General features: G+C 50.9%; 1 protein-coding gene across 2 annotated transcripts in view; it reads right to left on the reverse strand.

Moving 5' to 3' along the window:
• IGSF3 (immunoglobulin superfamily member 3) overlaps window positions 1–7,789 on the reverse strand; it is a 100,088-nt gene extending 92,299 nt beyond the window's left edge. For both annotated transcript variants that reach the window (XM_056328730.1, XM_056328729.1), the window contains exon 1: window positions 7,336–7,789. In XM_056328730.1, coding sequence (XP_056184705.1) covers window positions 7,336–7,378 — 43 coding nt within the window. In that variant the 5' untranslated portion in view covers window positions 7,379–7,789. The remainder of the gene's footprint in view (window positions 1–7,335) is intronic.
• Window positions 7,790–13,676: the final 5,887 nt, after the last annotated feature.

Consider the following 13,676-nt stretch of genomic DNA (forward strand, 5'->3'; position numbering starts at 1 on the left):
GTAGGAAGACAGGGTACGGGAACCTCCAGTAGAGGAAAGCAAAGCTTGACAGCATATTCAGGAGGTGGAGGAAGCTGAGGCCCAAGGATTGTATGAGAAGGGAGGGAGCAGAACGCACCGAGCCAGGGAGATGAAATGATATTGTGAGAGGGGGCAGAGTACTTTGAAAGCACACCGGAGATAAATGCATTCAGATAATTGCTTAGAAGAGAATAAATATTAGTAAGTACTATAATTACCTCGAACACTTTACAAAGCTGTAAGAAACATGACTAGGAGAAGGGCTGGCACACATGCTTGTTGGGAGCTCCTATTTCAAGCTAGCAAGAAGGAACCAACAAGGCCTGACACCCAGGTTGGTAATTTCAGCCTGGCAGCCAGCCACAGCCCTTTGGCTAGATCCTAGGTACCGGGTAACGCGAGTTAATAAGTGCCAGATTCCAGCACTACGGTTTTCTGGAGTGAAGAGCTTCTGGACGACTTCTGGCAACAAGCACCTGCCTTCTCCTGTGACTCTTATTCAAGGCCCAGCTCCACTTTCAGAGAGGTTTGGAGGAACCTGGGGAGATTCCTGCGTCTCTCAATGATGTTGAATGGAGATAGAAAGGTTCCTCAAGAAAGGCTAAACCTTTTTCTAAGCATTCAAAACTTGATATCCACGCTGTAATGAGAGATCAGAGCCCTTCTCTCCCTGAAAGACAAACTTTTTTGCTTTTTTGGGGCTCGGTATCTCATCTCCAAGCCTCCACCTCTCCAAAGGCTTCAGAAACCATCCATTTCACACAGCAGCCTGGGTCAGTGCCAAGATACTCTCAAAACCAGAACAAACATTTAACAATACAGACTCCATAGAAAAACACATCTACCTCACCCTGTGTTCCCAGCTCCCTTTAACAAGCTTCTCAATTTCCATAAAAAGCCCAAAAGCCATAAAAGTGACAGAGTGTCTCAGGCAGAGAACTCAGGGATGTAGCAGCAGGGGGAAAACAATCACCAAGAAAACAAACAAGAAAATCCCCCAAAAGCCTAGATGCATCACCTAATCCCCACTATTCCCCTGTAACCACAGTGACTCCAGAGCAGAACGCATTTGCTGGGAAGCAAAGCTATCTACTTTTTTGCACAGGGTAGGGAACACCAAATGACACGAACTCCAGACTTATGCCACTAGCTCAAACAAAACGAAGAATTAGCAGTGCCACCACAGCTGTACATCAAAATCACCTCCAAGCTTGTTCAGACCCCAATGAGCTGTTTTGCAAGGGCTGGAACAACAAAACCCAGGACACCAACCAACAGGCATTACTCTTAACGCTCGGCGGTGCTAATGGCTATGCAGCTGCTGCGCGTGTGGCTCTGCAGCATATGCTGTGGAACCTGATGGTTTCTGCTACCCTGACGGGGCCAACTTTGTTGCCAGAAACTGCAGAGGAATCTCCTTATTCCTGCACTTCCACAGCAGTGTCAGTCCTTTCTGACTGGCAAAGATTTCTTACGGCTGCCAAGATCAGAAGAGACAGAGGCGCTAGATAATTTTTCAAGTCCCAAATGGAATCAATAGCTCGGTAGGAAAGCAGAAGGCAGCCAAGAAGGGTGGCAGGTACGCTGCTCAGGAACAAGACAACAAATACAGACAGATCCTCACTATCTCAGTTTCTTTGGTATTTGGGAGTCTTTGATGCTTTAAAAGATGCGTGTGCGGTGGAAGGCCTAGCATTTGGTAAGATCCATCCTCCAGAGCCTGTTCTCATCTATCTTATCAGCTGGGTTCTTCACCTTCCTTCTCCTTACACTTTCCCTTGGCCCACCTTTTTCCTACTCCTCCAATTAACAGTGGGCCAGCTCTTCCCTCCCAGAGGACCACTGCTCGGCAAGAGCAGGAAAAGGACCTGGGAACACCAAGGAACCACCAGCAGCAGAGTAAAATCAGCAAGAAGGAGCCTTAGGAGTGTACAGGCAATGGCTCCAGGCAGAAACCGCAGATTAAATGCTATGCAGGGCAGAGTGGGCAGCCTCTGTCAGAAGCTGGTAATAGTTAGGACAGTGGCTGTGGTCAAACACTGGGTTCAACTCACTCGTTTGGCAGGGCTGAGCAACCGGCTGCACACCCTGGACCCATGGTACCAAGGCCCTGGTGCATGAACAGCAGACTGGGGTAACCCAGCCAAACGAACTCCCCACGCCCTCCAGCTACCTGCCTCCCCAGTACCCCTCTTTCCACAGGCCCCATAAACGTCTCGAGGATCACGTGAAAAATGGATCTACTTGCAAGTCAGACAAGCCCCCCAATCCCTCTATGTACTTACTGGGTTTGCCATGTTAGTTTCCAGACCGAGCAAGTCCCCCCAACCAGTTCCTCATATGAGCACCCTGGCCCACACCCTTCCCTCCCCATGCTGGGCAGGAACAACTCCTTTCAAAGAGCAGCCCTGCTTTTTTGCATTTGTGCAAGTACTGTGCAGCAACAGCAGAAGCCCCGAGTGTCCAAGACTCTCCCTTTTTTGAGAAAAGCTTTGCATCACTTAGCTGAGATGATCTGGTTTTGTGCTCATCTTCAATTACTTACTGAAATGTGACTTTTGCAGCAGCTAGAAAGGCAAGATTTCCTCTTGTCTCATTGCCATTTGCTAATTAAACCTTCTAATGACAAAAAGCTTACTAACATACATCACTGGAAACATGTTCTTAGTACACTGACAGAGACAAGGTGAGCAACAGGTTAGAGCTGGAAATGACATATATGCATGCAGACATCCTAGACCCACCAAAGGCAGCTGCAGACCCAATTTCTTTGCCTTGCAATTTGATCAAAACCCGCTTTGTCAGGAAAGGCTCCATTTTAGTCTCTCCATAGCTGATAAGAAACAGATGCTAAACGTCTCCTAACATTTAACCAGAAAACTATTCCTTAAGAGGATTTTACATGACTAGGAAAGAGATGCCAATATAAAAATGGAGTCAAAACCCATTTAGCAGGTTATCATTAAGGAGTATTTAGCAACTTAAAAGCCAGAGGCAAATCACAATACTGCAGTTTTCCAGACACTGGCTGGAGGGCCTAAATGTCCTTGATACTAGTACACACGTCAAATCACAAGCAGAGGAACCCTAAAAACAAGAAGAAAACCCAATTGTGCTTGAAAAGTTTCCCCCCTTCCTTTGAGGCAATTCTCCTGGTGCTGCAAGTTCCTGGGCAGGGTCTGCAGATTGCTAACAGTCAGCGAGGAGCACTCTTTCTGGTCACAGCACTCCAATTCATCTGACTTCCAACAAACTAAAACATCTCTGGCTTCGTACTAAACTTTATGACCTTTAGGTCAATGGCGGAATCCATGACTGATTACGTAGGGGTAAGAAAGAAGCCAAGAGAGACCAAAAGCAAGAACTTTAAAAGAATTAAAAAAAAAAAAAAAAAGTGGTTTCCTGGTCCAAAAAATTCCATAAGCCTCCCAACACAGAAGTGATGCTCTCCCTATGACACGGTCTCTCTCACCCCTCTCCCTGTGGTCTGCAGCGCTGTTTATTCTACCTTCCACTTTGTATAATGGGTCTGGTAAAAGTGTTCCAAGTACACATTCGATTTACAATAAAAATTGCTTTAATAAAGACATCTAAGTTGACGGAAGGTCAACTAAAAGACGACAATTCGCATAAACCAAAACCTCCTGTGTAAATAAACAGGATTTGCAGGAGCCTCAGGATGTCAGGTGGTCTGGCCAAGACTGCAGGGAGGGAGTCACCCCATGAAAAACTACATTTGGGGATGTGCAAGAGCGGAGCCTGCCAGCCCGGCACCGACGGTTGCAGCAACTTCCCATCACGCTCAGGAAACGCAGAGGGCCGGCTGAACCGCATGGAGAAATGAGGCAACAGCCAGGGACACCTGTAGAGACCCCATCCAACACACTCCCCAAAAGAAGCCGAGCTACAGCCCACCCGGGATCAGTCTAGGTCCAGCACCACACACCACAGCGATCCAGAGGCAGCAAACACAGGGGTGAAAGCAGCACAATCAGCTGGCAAAACGAAGCTCGCGGCGGAGGACTTCGGGCAGACGCAGATGGAGAAAGCACGATCTTGGCCACTGCTGCTAACAACGCATCGAGGAGCAGATGAGGCGCCGGCAACGTTCCTGGGCTGCTAGCTTTGGTAAACAAAAACAACCCCAAACCCCGTGTGTGCAAACATCCACTCTGCCATTTTCTCCGCCTGCTCCCCTTCAGCCAAGCAGCCTTCAGCTCTAGCGCACCTAGGCTTGCGCGCCAGCCACCGACCCCCTCGGCGCCGGTGCCTGGGCAGGCAGCAGGAGAGCAGCAGGGTGCGACAGCAGAGCACTCCAACAGCAGTCAACTGCACACTGCTGTTCCCCAGCCAGCACCCCTTCCCCTCCAGGAGACAGGCCTTCATGATCATCCCTTCTTTCTCCAAGAGTCACCTCTGCATCATTATTTCACTCCAACGTGCCATTTACAAGTGAGCTGCAGTTTCAAGAACTTACACGCAGGCTCTACTCCCCTCTAGGAATCGCAAATAAATCACCAATTACTATGCATGAATAGAGAGAGGAAGAGGGTAATGAGCCTATGTACATATATACATATGCAATGTTTGAACACAAAGAGCTGTAAATTGCATTCACAGGTGGTATTCTGGAGACTGCAGGAGACTCAAAAGCAGAACTATTCATAAACCAGTCACCGACGTGAATGAATTCAGCATTCCCCAGAAGCCTATTGTGTTTCCTATATATTACACTATAAATATGGGGAGTATCAGACTTTGCATCCCCGCCAAAAAGAAGGTAAATCTTGAAACTACACATAGGATTAGCACTGGCTGGCACAAGTATTAATGGTCTCATCGCTGCATCAGTATTATTTACGGCACTTGCTCTATTTTCCCATTTTGTACTTGCTGTGATGAAGTGCCACTTGTTTAAAAGAACCCTGTAACAAACACTGCAGCAAGAAGGGAAAAAACAGCAGAGATCTACAAATGTTACACCCACATGCCAGATGTGGGTTTTCAAACCCTGGGTTTGCAGTTACTTGGATTCTGGTAGCTAGTTAATGCTTGATATATACTATATTAAATCATCCACCAGCTCTTTCCATAACCACAATTCCTCCTTCAGCGATTCTCCTGAGTTTGCAAAAGGATAAGGAAAAATTGAGTTGTATTTCTTTTTCTGCATACCCAAGCCATAGTACCTTATCCGTATAGTCTAGCATTATCATTACTTGTTTGGAAAGCAACAGTCCTTTTCTAGCCAGTCAGAGATTTACGTTACAAAATAAGGCTTTTTATTCCAGCCTCTTCCCCACTAAGTCAACCGATGTCTCGGTGTTACTAACAGCAACGTAAAGCACTTCTCTGCAACTCGAGGCTTTCAGACCGATCACTCATCCCTGTTTTGTTACAAACCAACAGACGGGCAGACGCAGATGAACTGTTCGAAGAAATCCAGGTGAAAAACAGCAAAAGAAAACTAACTCCAAGCATGCACGTGGTACGCTGCCTGCTGTTAAAAACAGCTCACATTTAACACAAGGAGGCCAGCAAACCATTTTTACAAACTAGATACATCCGTGGGATTTGGGGACCACTGAAAAGCAACCGATTCTTCAAGTGACAGAAGACACCTCGCAGCTCATCCCCCCTGGGGAAGGGTGAAGGCACGTGGAAGAGCCAGTTTCAGGTCAAACCCAGAGAGCCAATTCCTGCAAGCGGAGAGTCGGGGGCGGTCTCGGCAGCCGGCCAGGCACCCGGTTCGCCCCGACATGGGGTGTACAGCGCAGGCTTGGCGGGTCCCACTTCTGTACGGCTGTGGGAAGCCTTCCGCGAGACGATGGATGCCCTCTGCTGCTACGCCGTCGCAGCAGCCGGGTGCGCTTCCCGAGTGGCGTGCAGGCAACCGACCGCTCGCCCGCTCCATATTAGGAAGAGTTAATCCAGAATAGTGTTATTGTTCTTCAACAGGAGAGATGGAGCGTGTGAAGCCAAGCCAGCAAGAGGCTGCCGTTCGTCTACACCCATCTTGCGGGCTACAACAGACTGCCTGTACTCACGCAGCAAAGTCACCCTGGATAAACTTAGCTTTAAGATGGTTTGTATTTTTTTTTTTTTTTCCAGGGAACCCAAGGAAGAAAGCTACTGGTTAAGTTTGAACCTCCTCCCAAACCATTTCAAAGAGTCATTTCTGTTTCCTAAAGACAGATACAGAGCATGAAAAACCACACACACAAGCAAATTAAGAGACATGGAAGCACAACTGATTCAAGTAAAGACGTTTCCAAATTGGCAGAGCAGGCATGTGACAATTCTCAAGACAGTAAAGATGCCAGCCTTGCTGCTTCTTTCCTCAATAACATTCAAGCCAGCAGAAAATCTCACCGACGAAAAGGCAAATCAAAACAACTCCGAGGCTGCCCTGTGCAGACCCGGGCAGAGAGCAGCATGAGGGTGCCGCGCTGCATTTTCCACCAGCACTAAGCCAGGCACATCGGGCTGCCTCAAAGAAAACCCTAAGCGGCTTTCTAATTGTCTGGTGTCCGGCTTTTCCCAAATTCGTAGTAAGGGATCTTGCATTGCTCCAGCACCCCTCACCCAGCAGCGGGGTCCCAAAGGACGTTACAGAACCGCGTACGTTTCCCCCCGGGCAGGCACTCGCGGGATGGGACACAAACACGCCGAACGAACGGTCCGCAGGGTATGAAACGCCGGCAGGAGGGGAAAGGGGTACAGGAGGAGTTCGCAGAGACAGCACAAAGCATTCAAAATGCATTTCTCCTTCCCCTCTACGTTTCAACGTACTCTTCGAGAGCCAAGAGGAGGACTTTGTTTCTGCAGCCCACCTTACCCCGGGCATTTTCTCTTGCTTTCATTGTGCTCAACACCCACCCGTAACTCCCAGCCCTCACGGTTCCCCTCCGAGCCGTGCCCCGACCCCGGCAGGGCGCAGCCCCGCGCCGGCCGCTGCCCCCCAAGTTGGTGCCGGTGCCCAGAGCGGAGCCGCCCGTCCCCTCCGCTCCCAGCCCCGGCCGGAGCCCGCGCCGCGCCCCGGGGCTCGGCCAGAACGGTCACCGGGGTACGGCGGGTGGAGAGCGAGCCCTGCTTTATTGTACATGTACGTATATATACGTATGTATTTATCCCACCCCCCACCTCCGACCGCAGGCACAGTGCGGGCGGCGAGAACTCCGCGGGAAGGCGCTGGGTGATTTCGGCACGGGTGACCCTCCCGGAGGCAGCGCACCCGCCGGGGGTCCCGTCCCGTCCCGACCCGCCCGGCGGACCCCCGGTCCCGTCCCGCCCCCGCCGGCCACCGGCACTTACCGAGGAGGAGGAGGGAGGCCAGCTGCGGCCGCAGGGTCCGCATGGCTGCCGGGGCGCGGGGCGGCGGCCGCCCTTACCTCCCGCCGAGGGGCGCCGCGGGGCGCCGGCTCCCGGGGCAGGCGTCGCGCCGGGCCCGGCGGCACAAAGGGAAGGCGGCGGGGCCGGCACGGGGAGGCGCCAAGGCGGGCGGGGGCATCGCCCCCGCAGCGGGGCGGCCGCCGCGCCTCCCCTCCCCGCCGCTCCGCTCCCCGCCGACGGCTCCCGGGGGTGAGGCAGGAGGACGGGGAGCAATCGCCTCGTCCGCGGAGCGGGGGGAAAAAAAAAAATAAAAAAAAAATCGGGGAAGGGGGGTGGCACGGAGCAGCAACAAAAAGACCCCACCCCGAAAAGTTGTGAACGGGAACGGGGCGCCGCGCCCCCCGGCTTGCCGCGGCCCGCCGCCCTCACCTGCCCGCCCGCCCCCCGCCCGGCGCTGCTGCCGCCGCCGCCGCCGCCACCGCGGGGTGCCCGGCGCTTCCTCCGCGCCGCCAAACTCCGCCCCCGGCCCGCCCCGCCCCGCCGCCGCCCGCTCCCCCCGGCAGCAGGCGCGGGGGGCGGGCAGCCCCCGGGCGGCGGGCAGGGCGCTGCGCGGCCGCGGCGGCGGCAGGGACACTCCGGCCCGGCCGGGGGCGGCTCGGGAAGGGCTGTGCCGTGGGGCGGCGGGGCCGCGGCTGAACCGGGGTCGTTAAAGAGCGCAGGGATAAGCCCGGGTTCCTTTGTTTTAAGGGAAGAAGCGAGTCCTCGGGCGCTCCTGGGAACCCGGCTTCTTGGGAACGGGCATAAACGCTCGCTTTTGTTCCCATGCAAACCAAAAATAACAGCCGGGCTTTCCAAGTTTTGACCAACTCGTGACCGTCCCGCTGCGATGCGCTGTAACGGAGACCCGAATCCAGGGCTGGCGTTAATGCCCGGTTGCCAGATGTGATCCCCCCCCAGTGAGCAGGCACTGCTGCACTTGGGATGCTGCCCAGGCAATCAGCACTGCAATGTGTCAACGGCAGAAATGCATCAAAAGTACATCCAAGAAACGCTGAAATGCGTAAATATGGCAATGCTGGGGACTGGGGTTGATGTTGTTTGTAAATAAAAGATGAATGAGAAAGCCCTTCTCAAGGCTGCAGGTGTTCAAATGTCCTTGCAAACGAAACCCCCAGTTGCTTGTTTGCTCAGACAAATAAGAAAAGAGGCCAGGGGTGACAGCAATGGCAAGTCAGGTACCCTTCTAGTGCTCCGATCCTGCAAGGACCCTTCTCAGGAGACCCTTCTGCCTATGCACAGAGCCCCCAATGCAGTCTTGGTGTTGCAGGTGTAGGAACCCAACTCTTCTGTGCCACAGAAAGGCAGAAACCAGCACAAACCCAGGATGTCTAATAGAAGATGCCAAGTCCTTAGAAGCTGTACCCAGCAGAAGTCACAAGCTGTCTGTATTACCATATGGACTCGCTTCCCAATGTGGCTGTCGTGGCAGATGCATTGGTAGCCAGCTCCTGGTGACCCAGCAAATTCTGTTTCTGCAGGCTAATAATGTTAAGCCACGCCATTTTCGGAGTGGGAGGTTTAATTTGCAGCTTTGTCATGCTCCCTGAACAGAGGAGCCAAAGAATAACCAGAGACGTGTGGGAGAGAAAGGGTTAGCGTTGTATTTGCACTGAAAATGAAACTCACGCTTTGGCCCTTAAGCTTTAATTACATCAAGACTGCCTTCAAGTGAGACTTGGAAAAGGAACAGAGGTGATGATAAGAGTTGATAGAAAATACCAGTCTATTTGCCTTTTCTCTTAGGTGATTTGGGGGCTGAAACGTCACCCAGTGTGATATCGCTCAGCTTGCTCAGTATTTTTCACATGCAGTCTCTTATTCTAAGTCCTCACAGACAAGCCCATGAGTATTTAGAGCAAGCACTGTGGGGCTACTTCGAAGTAAACTTCCAGCATCCTTAAATGGATGCAGGATAAAGATCATTTACTCTAATGCTTCAAAAGATGTATAACTAGAGAAATAAATAATAGCAAAAGAAAAAAAAGGCAAATTAAGAAATGCAGGGCACAGGCAGGAAGAAACGCTTTTTTTCAGGATAAGCTCAATAAAAAGGAAGCATTAAAGCTTGGTAATATAAGGCTTTTCTAGATGGCAAGGGATATAGACCACAGACCCACTATATTCCTATATGGACAAATTATTTCCATCTCCATCTGAAGACATGGGGAGGAAAACACTGACATGATTCAGGTGAGCTCCTGGCGCAGGTCAGGGACAAGTCGGGAGCGGACTGCTGGTTTCTTGGCTCTGAATACATCGCTTTTGCCAGTGGAGCCTGTCACAAGATAATTCAAGATGAATTTAGGTGCATTCTTGCTGTTTCCAGGCACTGCGTGACTTTACAGTGTACGAGTCTAACAGAAGCATAAAAATGCCCTGCAAAAATGTTATCAGAGATTCCCTAAACTCACATCCTCTTCTCAGAGCTCTTGCAGGGTATTGCATTAATGCATAGTAACAATAAAAATATAAAAAGACCATGGAAATGACATTATAGCATTATAAGATTAATCCAATTGCAGTCAAATTAGATTATAATAAGAACTGTGTGTGCTAAAGACTATTAATGGGAACCTGTGTTTCAAAAGCTTCATCACCTTTGCACGTGTTCTCCTCCCTGACCCCAATAGTAAAAATAGCTTGGTGTTCACGAGTGCCCTTCTTCAGAGACTTCCCAAACACTCTCTGGTCTTCTGAGGAAAACATTGGCCTTACTCCTGCATCAGTGGGGAAACTGAGGCTCGGGCAGGGAGACTTTCTCAAACCTAGGGAGGCATCCAGCCCTCCCTCAGGCTTGACTCCAGCATTTCGAGCTCCTGCGGTGGGACTCCGACTCCCTGCGGATGTCTGTCCATCCACGTGGCTTATTCATGTGGCTGAATGGGAACGAACGCCACAATTGCCGCAAAGACAAAACTGTTTCAAGCACAAGGGTGCTGCGAAGCAGCTTTCCAGGAAGACAGATCTGGGCTGCCTTGTACTCCCAGCACAACTGAGTCATTCAGGAGCGCCATCCCCAGCAGCAGTCGGATCATTTTGGTCAGGCCATGCGGTTGCTCTTTGGCAGAGGGCTCGCTGTAATAGCTGGAGGCAGACGGGCGTGACTCAAGCGATGCTGATGATATATACATTAGGTCACAACCCACACCACCACCTTTCTTGTTGCTCAGTCACTGCCAGCAGTCTGCTGAGGCTTGCTTCCCCGTTTCTCGCCTTGGCAGGCAGATATAGAGGCCGGACAGCGGGAGCTCGCTCTTGGGGCAGGGGGCAAACCACCTCGTGTGCCGCTGTTTGTTGAGCTGCTTCCTGCTCATACCAAGTCACGGGTGCTTCCCGTCATCGTCCCTGCCTTTTCTAGCAGGAGAAGCACAACCAACAGGTGCTGGTGTGTGACCAAGGGCCACCGGGGTAGAGTCTTCCAAACCTCTGGGCTGCCGGCGCTGACTGTAATACAACAGCTGTGACTGAGCGCTGCATCCTTTGCCCTAGGGAAGCAAGGTGACATCAACATCCAGACTCTGAACACGCAACTTGTGTGACGTGCACATGCTTCCCTTGACCCACAGGTGAAGAGTGAAGTTAGACTATTGTCCAGCCCTCAAAGAAAAGAAGTTTGGCAGAAATACATCATATGTACGTTATGCAGTAAGAATGCCGGTCCTTCTTCAGGTCAAAACGCTGCACACCCTCCAAGTACTGGACCCAGTGGGTATTTACCCCACTCCTCTGATCAGCAGGCAGGGGAGGGAGAGAGGCACAAAATAGATTTGCAACCTTTAGATTTTGGAGCAGGCAGTGACCTGCGTGGCTAATGGTTGCAGAGTATAGCAAAGAGGGGTCTGGGCCCAACCGAGCCAGGCAGGCCCCTGTCTTGTTTTCAGCAAAGCAGGAGGCTCCTGACTCCTCCGCAAGTCAGGGGGAGTGATTTCCTTCCTGTGCAGGAGGAAAAGAGGGATGGGAAAAAAGAGGAGGGGGAGATTTAACTGCAGCTGTGGGAGTGACTCCCTCCCTGAGGGCAGTGACTCCAGCCAGAGCTGGGGAACAGCTGAAAAAGCTGGATTGTCCGGAGAGGGGAGGTGTGCATCTGCACCCCCCTCCTCTCAGAGGCCACCTGAGCGTTTCAAATTGAGCAGTCAGAATCAAACCATCCAGTAACAGAAAGCACTTTCAAAAACAATCACCCCATGTGATTTGCCCGAGATCACACGCCACACAGTCCACAGAACTCCGGGTCTTGTGGCTACGCCAAGCCTGAAGATGGGCTTGGGGGAAGGTCAGAGCTCCTCCACCACTTTTGAAAGGGGGAGGAGGCACACCTAGAGCTCCCAATAAAGCAGGGAGGAATGGCCAGAGCCATTTAGTTTGATGGAAAGATTGCATAAAACATTTTCTCCAGGCCTTATTTACACTGTGAAGTTTTGAACATCAGTTTCACCCAGAGGAGAAAGAAGACATTTATATTTAATGGCCAACATTTAAGTTCCTTTAAAATGAGCTGAGAGGTTGCATTTGGAACAGAGAGAAAATCCTAACTGCCCTGGCACAAGCAGCAGTGCTGCTGTTGCAGGGAAGCTGGCATCTGTAACTAGACTGAGGTTTTGGGTCTAGCTCAGCCTAGGTTGCATCCCAGGACCAGTATGCCGGTCTGCAGATGGCACCAAGGCAGTTCCCAGGCAGCCCCATGGACATGAAGGAATTCCCATTTGTGTGCCCTGGGCAGAAGGACGAGGAGAGGGAGAAGGAGGGAGAACAAAAAAAACCCAACCCTGTGTAAAGATAGATCGACACATTTCCAGATTTTCAGGACATCTGTCAGCAAGCCCCAGAGTGTATGGCAGCTAATCCCTTTGCAGATTTTCTTTTAACTGTTGCTTGACAGAAGAGTATGCCAATTTTTTCATAAATGTACCCATGTCTGAAGTTGCACTCCGCCTGAGGTTATGATCTATCTGTGAGGAAAAACATTACACTACCAGCTTGGGAAATGACATTAGGGAAACATCTTGCTGAGAAAAATGCGGCAGATTCAAGCTTTGGAGTATGTCAGAGCAAAAGATGTTTCCTGAAGATGAAGACAGCCAGAGGCAAGGCAACTACCTGACTAGACACAGTGCTCCCACCTTCTCCAACACCCCTGCCAGCTCGCTCCCGGGCTGGGCAAAGCTGGTGCAAGGGAGAGGGCTGGTGCTGCAGTGCTGGGCTGATGGTCAGCTCTGGCTTCGACCCCCTGCTAGAGAGCTGCAGAAGTCCTCCCACATGTCCCCTCAGATGCAGCTGGAGCAACAGCGCAACTTGGTGCACACTTCAGGATCCGTGAGATCAAAGTGCTATAGAGTAATGCAAAGCTTTGTTTGCTCCTGATTTAATTCTCAAACGCTGTGTTTTATGGAGTTCAGCTGTTGCATCGCTCATCTGCTAAGGGAAGGCAGAACGCAGGCTAAGAGACTATCGTCCTGTGCCACAGTGGTAAAATGTCTCTGTCCTGACATGGGCAATGCACAAATTACAGGGGCAGAGAGCCCTTCGGTGGCAGGAGCACTGGGCTCATTAGGCACAGATGACACAGGCAAGGCCCCAGGTACTCCTCAGCAAGCTGCTATAGGCTCTGCTCTGTGGCCAGCCAGAGCCACAGCTGCTATTGGGACCTTCCAAGCTTCTGTAGGCTCTGCCTGAAGTACACACAGAAATGAACACGTTGTTTTTCTGCTTTCTAATCCCACCTACCGAAATCAAGCTCAAGTCCCAGTTTTGTGATGTTTTTCAGGTTAACTCAGACCTCCCTATGCTCTAAGCATGTGCCGGAATAAGACAAGTGAGTAAGAGGTTGACTCCAAGCCCCATGATTGCTGATGGAGCAGCAGTTTATCTTTGTTTGCCTTCCCCCCTGGGAAGAAAAGTGACATAGAAAAATGGGCAAATGGACATTTCCATTATCAACTTGTTTCAATGGCAACCAGCAAAAAAACGGGTGTTTCAGCAGTAAAAAGAGAAAAAGAAATCTCCTTTGCCAAATACACTTTTAGCCTCCCATACAAGACACTCTTTTTCTGATCGCATTTCACATTTTTCCATTTTTCCATTTTGAGGAAAGAAAATCTGTTTCCTGGCCTGATCTAACAACGTGAGACTCCTTGGGTGTGTCTGAATTCTTTCTAAACAGTCCTGAGCGACTGTGCAAGGAAAAAAAAAAGCCTCTCAGCTGCTGTCATTCTGTCATTTATCTTGAAACATTTCTTTCATCCAGTTAGCTCTGATAAGCACTT

This window comes from Falco biarmicus, chromosome 2, assembly GCF_023638135.1.
Source record: "Falco biarmicus isolate bFalBia1 chromosome 2, bFalBia1.pri, whole genome shotgun sequence".
NCBI classification, from domain to species: Eukaryota; Metazoa; Chordata; class Aves; order Falconiformes; family Falconidae; genus Falco; species Falco biarmicus.